The 11034-nt window shown below is 44.7% G+C and overlaps 1 protein-coding gene across 1 annotated transcript in view; it reads left to right on the top strand.

The window, feature by feature from the left end:
- The window catches only part of LOC109923868 (small nuclear RNA activating complex, polypeptide 4), a 38492-nt gene that overhangs the window by 2496 nt on the left and 24962 nt on the right, over nucleotides 1-11034 (top strand). The window contains exons 3-8 of the mRNA XM_048613417.1: nucleotides 285-389; nucleotides 4829-4901; nucleotides 6490-6654; nucleotides 8121-8268; nucleotides 9556-9662; nucleotides 10734-10828. Coding sequence (XP_048469374.1) covers nucleotides 285-389; nucleotides 4829-4901; nucleotides 6490-6654; nucleotides 8121-8268; nucleotides 9556-9662; nucleotides 10734-10828 — 693 coding nt within the window. The remainder of the gene's footprint in view (nucleotides 1-284; nucleotides 390-4828; nucleotides 4902-6489; nucleotides 6655-8120; nucleotides 8269-9555; nucleotides 9663-10733; nucleotides 10829-11034) is intronic.

Here is an 11034-nt window from a genome sequence, read left to right as displayed (position 1 = left end):
GCATTTTCTGTCAATCTTTTTTAACTGACCCCCACCCCCCAGCAGATCCTACTACATTGCTGGATGCAATAACTGCATCATTTACAAACCCAGGCAATGTGTTATTTGGCGGGGGGGGGAGGTTTATACTACAGGCCCATTGCTGTTGAGTTTTGCGACTGATTCCAATCCTTGCTTGATGTTTGTTCACTGACCAATAGGGGTCACTGGCCAGGCAGCAGCTGAAGCCCTGACTGACCTCAGCAACAGTCAGGATTTACACTAGAATTCTTTTATACTTCTAGGCTTGAATATCTAAACAAGAAGCTGGAACTGTCCCGTGATGAAACAGAGAAAAAAATGTTCACAAAGCAAATTGGAGAAACCGAGCGAGAAATGGACACCATCAAGTGAGATAACCTTCCTGCCAACAGGCATTTTTAGAAGAGTATCTACTCGAGCAATAATTCGCCTCCTTAACCAATGCACATTCTAATATCTGTATTGTTCTATATGCTGGAGGTGGCCCTTGTGGTACATGAGGAGAGCTTCTCTGATTCCTGCTCTGGCCTTGTTTGTGAGAGAAATACATCTGCGCATTCATGTTTGTGTGTGTGCTCATGTTCATTCTCTTCCACTGAAATAAACCAGTTTGTGGGTTCATCAACATCCAACACAGGTTTTTGCCACACTCTCAAAGGTTCATCAGTTTTGGTTTATTTTGTTTGTGAAGTTTAATTTTTGAGATGTTTCTTTTCGGTCACCTCCTAAAGGAAAAGTTTGCTATTTTGTGAGCAGGGTAGTAAGATGAATCATAAGTGCTGGTATAAGTCGGGGACTGGATGCTGCCCAAACCAGAGAGCTGTCGCACTGTTCCACTAAGCTGCAGGATCTATGTCATGCACCTGAGCCACAAGATCTGGCATTTTATGTATTTAGTAGCTAATTCTCCATTATACTCTCTCTTCCTGAAGAAGGTATACACAGCAGGGATCGAGTGATTCCTACAAGGGTATAAAGGCAATAGGACTATACTTAAGGAGGAAATCAGGAGGGCAGAAAGGGGACATGAGATAGCTTTGGTAAATAGGGTTAAGGAGAATCCAAAGGGATTCCACAAATACATTAAGGACAAAAGGGTAACTAGGGAGAGAATAGGGCCCCTAAAGATCAGCGAGGCCACCTACGTGTGGAACCGCAGGAGATGGGGGAGGTACTAAGTGTTTATTGTGGAAAAGGATGTGGAAGATAGAGAATGTGGGGAAATAAATAGCGACATCTTGAAAAATGTTCATATTACAGAGGAAGAGGTGCTGGGCGTCATAAGTCACATGGAAATCCCAGGACCTAATCAGGCCTACCCTAGGACACTGTGGGGAAACTAGGGAAGAGATTGCTGGGCTCCATGCTGAGATATTTGTATCATCGACAGCCACAGGCGAGGTGCTGGAAGTCTAGGGGTTGGTTAATGTGGTGCCACTATTTAAGAAAGGTGGTAAGAAAAAGCCAGGGAAGTATAGACCGGTGAGCCTGACATCTGCAAGTTGGAGGGAATCCTGAGGGACAGGATTTACATGTATTTGGAATGGCAAGGACTGATTAGGGAAAGTCAACATGACTTTGTGCTTGGGGAAATTGTGTCTCACTAACTGAGTTTTTTGAAGAAGTACTGAAGAGGATTGATGAGGGCAGAGCAGTGAACATGATCTATATGGACTTCAGTAAGGCATTCGGCAAGGTTCCTCATGGTAGACTGGTTACATCACATGGAATACAGGGAGAGAACGAGCTGTTTGGATACAGAACTGGCTCATAGGTAGAAGACAAAGGGTGGTGATAGTGGGGGCAATACAGTGTGGAGCTGGAGGAACACAACAGGTCAGGCAGGATAGTTGGCGTTTTGGGTCAGTGTCCTAATGAGGAGTCCTGACCTGAAGCATTGATTGTCCTGCTCTTCTGCTCCAGCTCCACACTGTATTGACTCTGACTCCAGTAAGTGCGGTCTTGCTATCTCCGAATTGGGGTGGAGAGTTGTTTTTCAGACTGGAGGCCTGTGACCAGCGGTGTGCCACAGGGATCGGTGCTGGGTCCACTGTTTTTTGTCATTTTATATAAATGATTTGGATGGTGAACACAGGAGATATGGTTAGTAAGTTTGCAGATGATGCCAAAATTGGACGTGTAGTAGACAGTGAAGAAGATTACCTCAGTACAACGGGATCTTGATCCGATGGGCCAATGGGCCAAGGAGTGGCAGATGGAGTTTAATTTAGATAAATGTGAGGTGCTGCATTTTGGAAAGGCAAATCAGGGCTGGACTTATACACTTAATGGTAAGGTCCTGGGAGTGTTGCTGAACAAAGAGACCTTGGAGTGCAGGTTCATAGTTCCTTGAAAGTGGAGTCACAGATAGACAGGACAGTGAAGAAGGTATTGCGTATGCTTGCCTTTATTGGTCAGTGCATTGAGTATGGGAGTTGGGAGGTCATATTGCGGCTGTACGTGCAATTCTGGTCTCCCTGCTATAGGGAGGGTGTTGTGAAACTTGAAAGGGTTCAGAAAAGATAAAGAAGAATGCTGCCAGGGTTTGGGGACAGGGTTTGAGCTACAGGGAGAGGCTGAATAGTCTGGGGCTGTTTTCCCTGGAGGTTAGAAGTTTATAAAATCATGAGCGGCATGGATAGGATAAATAGACGAGGTCTTTTCCCTGCAGTGGGAGAGGCCAAACTAGATGGCGTAGGTTTAAGGTGAGAGGGGAATGATTTAAAAGGGACCTAAGGGGCAGTATTTTCACACAGAGGGTGGTGTGTGTTTGGAATGAGCTGCCAGAGGAGGTGGTGGAGGCTGGTACAATTACAGCAATTAAGACCTGTGGTTGGGTGTATGAATAGGAAGGTTTTAAGGGGATTTGGGGCAAATGCTGGCAAATGGGACTAGATTAATTTATGATATCTGCTTGGCATGATGAGTTGGATCAAAGGGTCTGTTTGCAAGCTTAATTTCTCTGACTGCATAGTGATTTTTGTTTTGTTACTTTGTGGCATATTTTGAAATCTCGTGAAAAATATCTCTGTGCTTTTAAAGCATTGTTTCATTTATTCTTGATTGTTCCATTGGCAGTATTTGTGTCCTGTTTATACTGAGTGTCAATCACTTTCTAAAGCAGTCAGCAGAAGGTACCACAAAGTATACCAAGCATTTTCAGTCATGAATGAGTGTTTTGACTAAAATCTTCCCAAAGCAGCACAGCATTTCATTTAACACAGGCTCGTGTTATGATATTCTAGCACCTGCCATTTTTACCTTGATTGAAGTTGAGAGAACAGTGTTCAAGACAAAAGGAACAGGTACAGGCCTTTCAACTCCTTTTAACCTTTTCCATCGTTCAGTGCGATCATAGCTGATCTGTATCAGTCCATCTCCATAAAACCGCCTTTGGCCCATATCACTTAATTTTTGTTAAGCAAAGGTATTTATCTGTCGTGGATTTAAAATTAACAATTGATCCTGCACCTACTGTCATTTGTGAAAGAGAATTCCAAACTGCAATGACCCTTTGTGTGTTGAAGTGCTTCCTAACATCTCTTGAACGGTCTGGCCCTAATTTTCTGACTCTGTCCCCTAGTTCTAGAAACCCCAACCAGTGGGCCATGTTTTACCTTTATCTACCCTGTCATTTACTGTTAATATCTTGAAGACTTCAGTAAGATCGCTCCATAACCTTCTAAATTCTAGAGAAAACAGGCCTAATTTGTATAATCTCTCCTCATAACATAAACACTGAAGCCCAGGTATCATTCCTGTAAATTTATGTTGTACTCCTTCCAAGGACAATGTGTTGTGTGCATATTTCTGATTTAAACCTCCCAGGTGCCACTAGGGAGCTCCCATCTGCTCTGTGCAGATTAACTATCTGCTGAGCTTGCCTTTGGCCATTGGAATTGCAGAACACAGAGTGAATTCTGTTGGGTGGAGAGGCTGAATGTAGAAATTGGGTATCGTCAGATAGGCGGAGCTAACTGATCAGTGTCTGATAGGATGGTGCAACAGGCTCGAGGGACAGAATGGCCACCTTCTGTCCCTGTGGCTGGCAGTACTGGGACAGCACTTAACCATGGAGCCATTGAGTTGTGTGTCAATCTATGATATTCAATGCAGATAGCTTTGGGTGCTGGTATTTTCTAGTAATAAAGTACTTACTGTACGAGATTTCCCTCTTGTCGAAGACTTTAATGACAAGCAGAAGGCGTTGTCTGCAGCCACCAGTGTTTCTGGAACTGCCGTCACCAAGTTCAGCTCACATTGGCTTATTTGGTGGGACCGCGTTGAGGTTGAAAGGTTTGGTTTCTGAGCACCGACCATCTCTCCTCTCTTCCCTCAGCCCCCCTCAAAAAAAAAACAAACAAACAAGGATGGGCGTGTAAGGGGGAACCTGCATCAGGAGCTTTGAGAGATTCTCCAGCACGTACTTTAAAGCTGACAGCAGTAACCCAGCAGCATCAGTAAAGTTCATCCTGGACCATCCAGGATGGTGCTGCAGTGGAACTGTCTGCTGAGCAATTCTACTTCAGCCTCACTGTGGTATATTAGAATCATTATTCTTTGCTGTGTTTTAAGAAACTGCCCAATATTTTGGCTGCAGAGAGTTGAGCAAGGCCTCCCCTAACCCTTTCTATTTAATTAAGATTACTGAGTGAAGCTATTATCAAGTGGTGATTTGATGTTGTGGCAGTTGCCTTGATTTGAAGCCTGAGAATGGCAACCGAGTACTTGCAGCTCAGAGTTTGAGCAGTGCCAGTAACTCAAGCTGTGCTTTATAAAAGAGTGTTACTCCTTAACTTTCTTATAGCCAGATGTCGCAACGCCAGTTGTTGGGAAATAGGTTTGATGACCACGACTGGATAAAGATTGCCAATATTGATGTAAGTACGTCTACTTTTAATCTGCTTGCTGTTAGATTACTTTGTCTGTCCCTGTTATTGTCTCTCCTATACTGCCCATTCCACTGGGCCTCTAGTGAATATAGTGACTTTGGTTTGAGATGTTTTGCAGGCACTGATGGCCCTGGATACCTTCCAGTTTTCAAACAGGGCAGCAAGTACACACTTGGATGTTTTTTCTGTTTGGGAGGCAGTTCCCATGTGTACTTGTTTCAGGATGTAGGCTGGGCCAGCATTTATTGCCTATTCCTAATTGCCCTGTCAGATAGTGGTGAATTATCACTTTGACTGAGTAGCTTGATGTTTGGCCATTGCAGAGTGAGTTATGTTGTTGTGGGTCTGGAGTCACACGTAAGAATGGCAGCTTAGTGAATTTGACCAGTGTTTTTGACAGTCTGGTAGTTTCATTGTCACCATTACTGATACTGACTTTTTATCCCAGATTTACTTACCTGTAACTAACATTTTAATCTGCCCAGCTCCCATGGTGCGATTTGAAGCCTTATATCCAGGTCACGAGTCCAAGCCTCAAGATTAGCCTATAGTACGCAAGTAGTATTATTAGTCAACTGCTATACCTGCCCATAGAGAAAATGAGACTTGTATTCGTACAGGCTTTGCTTAGCTAAAGTAATGAGTGACAGTTTGAACCTGCCGAACTGATGGATTCCTGCTGAGCAGTTCAAGCCACTTTCAAATCAACCCTATTTGTCTAAATCCACGGAGGCTCCCAAAAATCAGTGGGCATGACCTTGAACCAGAGCCGCCTGTATGCTGTAGGCCACCCCACAGCGTTTTCTGTAATGGATCGGTAGAACTGAGTGGTTTGCTGGAGCATTTCAAAAGCTGTTAGGAATCCACTATAAAAACAGTGGTGGAGCAACTCAGCAGATCTGGCTGTATCCATGGAAAGGGAAATAGAGCTAACATTTCAAGTGCAATATGACCATTCAGAGTTTGGAAGAAGAATCTTTGAATTGTTGGCCTTCTCCTGTACTGTAAGAGCAATGATTCCATTGTGTCGTATTGGACTCAAATGTTAACTCTTTCCCTGTCCACTGATACAGCCAGGCCTGCCAAAGTTTCTCCAGCACTGTCTTTACTTAAATTCCAGTTTCCAGAGTATTTTGCTTTTATAAGAATCAAACACATTGCTTTGTATCTGGAGTCAAGTTCAGCCAGACCCCCCTCCCCAAGAATATTAGTGGATCAGATTGGTTTGTTTTGCAACGTTCCTGCTTTTTCATAATCATTGTTAATAAAATTCACTGCTGCAGTGGGATTTGAATCTAGAGTATCACACTGTGCCTCTGGAACGTTACCACGAGTGCTGATTGAGTACAGTGTACAAGGCATCTACCAAGACGGGGAGACCTCATTGACTCCTTTTCCCACCACCACTGCCCCTTCCACTTCTTTTGTTTTTACCAATTGTGTTATGTTGAGTTGGTCAGAACAGGGATTGATAATAGAATTGGTGCAGGCACGATGGGCTGATTGGCCACCTTCTACACCATGACGATTCTGCTATCTTTTATTCAGCAGTTACAGAATGCTCTTTTGTTCACAGTTTGATGGTACTCGCAAGGCTGAAGATATTAAAAACCTCTGGCAGAATTCTGAACATCCAAGCATTAACCAAGCAGAGTGGAGTAAGGAAGAAGTGCAGAGAATGATTGAGATCGCCGAGCAGCATGGCTGTGTGGACTGGGAGTGGATCACAAGTGAGCTGCAGGTATGGAGGTCTCCCTCCCAGTCTCCACAACAGGCACGATGCTTCTGTGTACATTGGGGCAATTTTCCAGTGGGAGAACTCCCAATTAAGCCTCATCCTGTTTGCAAGGAGGTGATGAAGGGGCAGCACGGTGGCTCAGCGGTTAGCACTGCTGCCTCACAGCGTCAGGGACCCGGGTTCGATTCCAGCCTCGGGCGACTGTCTGTGTGGAGTTTGTGCATTCTCCCCGTGTCAGCGTGGGTTTCCTCCGGGTGCTCTGGTTTCCTCCCACAGTCCAAAGACATGCAGGCTAGGTGGATTGGCCATGCTACATTGCCCATAGTGTTCAGGGAGGTGTAGATTAGGTGGGTTATAGGGGGATGGGTCTGGGTGGGATATTATGAGGTTCAGTGTGGACTTTTTGGACTGAAGGGCCTGTTTCCACACTGTAGGGATTCTGTGAGCCGTAGTTGCCATCCTTAATCCTGATGTGTTTTAGGAAGAGGAGTTGGCCATTGATATGTGGCTGACCTGTATCTTGACACAATCTCTTTTAACCCATAATATTTTATGTGCTGTAGTGGAGGGCTTTCCAGCACTCCGCTCTGCTCAGCAGTCAGCTGTAACTGTGGAATTAGGCTGACTGCCTTCTGGACAAGGATTTAAATCTCATCACAGGATTGAAACACTCATTTAAACACTGGACTATTAGCCAGGGTGTATGGATTGCTATTCAGTAACATGACCAGGAGGCTTCTATGCTCCCAAAGTGAAGTCTCCAATGCAGTCTTTGTGATGGCCACCCACATGCTCACTGGGTATCTATCGAGGGAAGGAATCTTTGAAACTCTGGCTCATAATCCCCACCTCTGGGCTGATTGTGCTGAAATTAACTCAGTGCCGAAAAAAAGTAGCTCTTGGGAGTTTCCTTTCTAATGTTTTTGTGAAGGAGCATCAAAAATATGACTAACACTGACCTCTCCTGCAGCTTAATAAAAACCAAAAGAACATCGGATGCTGTAAATCAGGAACAAAAACAAAGTTGCTGGAAAAGTTCAGCAGGTCTGGCAGCATCTGTGGAGGAGAAAACAGAGTTAACGTTTCGGGTCCAGTGACTCTTTCTCAGAACTGAGGAAGGGTCATCGGACCTGAAACGTTAACTCTGTTTTCTCCTCCACAGATGCTGCCAGACCTGCTGAGCTTTTCCAGCAACTTTGTTCTCTCCTGCAGCTTGCTTGCCCCACATCAGTCTCATCCCTCATGTACAGCACTGTCATTTAGACAGTAGACTTGCCAAATCACAGCCGGCATTTCTGCATTTCTTCCAGTATTGCAGTGGGCTCTCAGACCAGATTTATTCCAGCCTTAAACCTAAGACCATGCAACATTGAGGTGGGGGTCAATCGTATTCGGGAGGTTGTGCAAAGTGACAGTTTTGAAAAATATCCTTTTATCCCTGCATCTCTCCCTCCCATTTGCCCCGACAGACGAACCGTACAGCTTTCATGTGCCTTCAGAAATACCAGGAGTTTAACAAGGAACTAAGGAAGAAAGAATGGACTGAGGAAGAAGACCACATGCTGACGGAGCTAGTGCAGAAGATGAGAGTTGGAAACTTCATTCCGTACACCAAGAGTGAGTGCTCCTAGATTGCAGGGCAGCATCCTCTGGAGCTTAACTTTGAAGGTTGAAATGGGCTGTGCAGATAGATCTGTACCAAGCCTCATCTTCTGCAGATGACGACTCCGGCTGGTGGAAGTGTGTGATGGGCATGATACAAAGTGATTTGTGTTAATTGACATGGCAGTTTAGTGAGAGCTCTGTCTTGCATCTTGCCTCTGCCTGATGTATGTAATGCTACTTAAAGAACAAGGAAAGTATCTGACACTGCAGTGTTGGCTGCACTGTGAGCTCAGACATACATTATTGTTTTCCCTCCACTACTTCCTGCCCAAAGGCAACTCTCCTCTGTTTCGTATTAGGGTACATGCCGATATGGTCCTCCTTGAGGTACCCAAATGTGCATGCAGTCAGGGAGTGTGTATGTTTAAAAATTCAATTGTGGAGAGACTTACACACTGCTCCTACTCTGGGGCTCCCATACTACATGGTGAACTGGAGCAGGAGTTCTTGCTACTTTGTCATCACTGAGAGCTTTCTTCACTTACTGTTCATTCACACTGTTGCCAGGGAATGCCCTGTCTGCTGCACCTGAATAATCCACGTGTTGCCACAAATGGTACATTATTCTGGTCAGCCCCATCGCTGTGGTTCTCTGTATTAGACGGACCATGGGCTCCTAGCTCACCTGGTGATCCAATCTGAGTTTCCAGGCACTAACTTATTTACCTTCAACCAGGGCTGTGTGTGTGTGTGAGATCAGCCAGACTTTCTGCTCCTGAGGGCATTTGCTAGTCAGCTGAACTGGGATCTACCCGTGATAGCTGAGTGTGTATAGACCCTGCCTCATGGGTGATGCTGGCCTTGATGAACATGCAAGGTTCCTTCACTTGGCCTAAGTTAGTTTATCTCAACAGTCAGACCCAACAGTCAGAAGAAGCTGGAACTGCTGCTGTGGATACTAATTAATTCTTGGAATGTGGCATCCCTGTTAAAGATAACATTTATCCTAAACTGCTTTGTGAGAAGGTGGTTTCTTGAATCACTTACATTCTATAAAGTGAAGGTTTTACAGTAGTGCTGTGAGGGAGTTCCAGTGGCAGTGTCTGTGAATTACAACAATCAATCAGCATTTTCATGGAGACCTGGCACCTGTTTCATAACGTGCACAAAGAAATGCTCATACCCAAATAAGTTGAGCCTTTTTTAATGGGAACTTTTGCCCGATGTGAGAGTCTTGCTCCAACGCGTATGGATATGATCCTAAAGTATGAGGTTGTTTGTCTGGTTTCTTCACTGCAGTTGCGTATTTCATGGAGGGGCGGAATAGCAGCCAGCTGCTGTACCGCTGGTCAAAGTCATTGGATCCCTCAGTGAAGAAGGGGCCATGGACACGCACAGAAGATGAGGTAGGTTCGCTTCAGCTGTTGACCATTTCTCTCACTGTCCCACGTGGGGCTCCGTGATGTAGTCACTGCCGTGAGGCAGATCTTTTGTTTAATTATTCCCATGCATCCAGCCTGGATGTGGTAGGCACTTGGCTCCCTTCTGTGCTGGTCACCTTAATCCAATTTGTATAAAGGCAGAGTCAAACTTTTATGGTAGTACAGAACTTGAGGATTGCTGAAAATTTCAAATTGCACATAACAGGACAATTCCCAAGAATACAACTTAACTAAATAGGTGATGACATTTGCTTGCTCATTCATCAGGGCAATGCCCTAACCAATAAGTATCAATCACCCTTTAAAATTTATTTAATAATCGGCAGGTTCGGAGATGTTATTAAACACCTCCAGAGCATACAGGCATTGAATATGGGCTCCTGGCTCAGAGATAGGGACTCTCCCACAGTGCCACAGGAGCCATGCTGGTTTAAATTTTTTTATTAGCCTATTTTTCTAATCGACCTGTCCAGAGATATTATTACCCATCTCTGGAGCAGGTGGGTCTTGAACCCAGGCCTCTCTGATCCAGGGCAGGGGCACTTCCATTGAACTGCAAGAGGGCCAATCTAGTTTAAAATTTAAACAAAGCCCAGCAGTTCACTGTTAATGTCCTTTAATTGGTGCGTTCTCCATCTAGCAGTCAGTCCACTTACCAACCAATCACCATACTCATACACCATAAATGTTGACATTTTCTCCTTGAATTGGTATTCCTGTGAATTGGTCTGATGAGTGCAGGATGAAAAGTTTTGACAGATTTATTTTTTAAGCAATGCATAAAGGAGTTCCCTAGTTTTGTATTTGAAGCTAAAGAATGCAGAAGCAGCGAGGTGGTATCAACCAGTTCTGGTCCTTCTTTTAGAGGAAGGTACTGGGAAAGATGCACATGTTTGATTCTCCAGGCATTGACACTTAAGCCAATGCCAAAGCGGTGCAGAGAGACTTGAGAGCTTTGAGCTGCTTTCCTCTGGAGTTGAGAAGGGTTCAGGACTGTCATGGTGGAGGTCTTTAACGTTGTGATTTGTTTTCCAGCTACTCCTGAAGGCAGTGGCGAAATATGGAACCCGGGAATGGTTCAAGATCCAGGAAGAGGTCCCTGGGAGGGTTGATGCTCAGTGCAGGGGCAGGTATGAGCTTAGATCTTTGCAGAGCAGTTTCTAGGAGCCAGGGAAGTTGATATTGACCAAATCCCAGCTTCTGATCACTACCCTGTGCATCTGCATGCATCATTCAGCACTTACTCTTTCCTTGCCCAACCTCAATATTGTAGGAGTTGCTAGATGGGATTTTTTTTTAAATTCACTCACAGGATGTGGATATTGCTGACTGTGCC

Source organism: Rhincodon typus, chromosome 28 (genome assembly GCF_021869965.1).
Source record: "Rhincodon typus isolate 14 chromosome 28, sRhiTyp1.1, whole genome shotgun sequence".
Classification (NCBI taxonomy): Eukaryota; Metazoa; Chordata; class Chondrichthyes; order Orectolobiformes; family Rhincodontidae; genus Rhincodon; species Rhincodon typus.
Note: the sequence above shows the minus strand (reverse complement) of the source record. Positions and strands in the feature narration are given on the sequence as shown.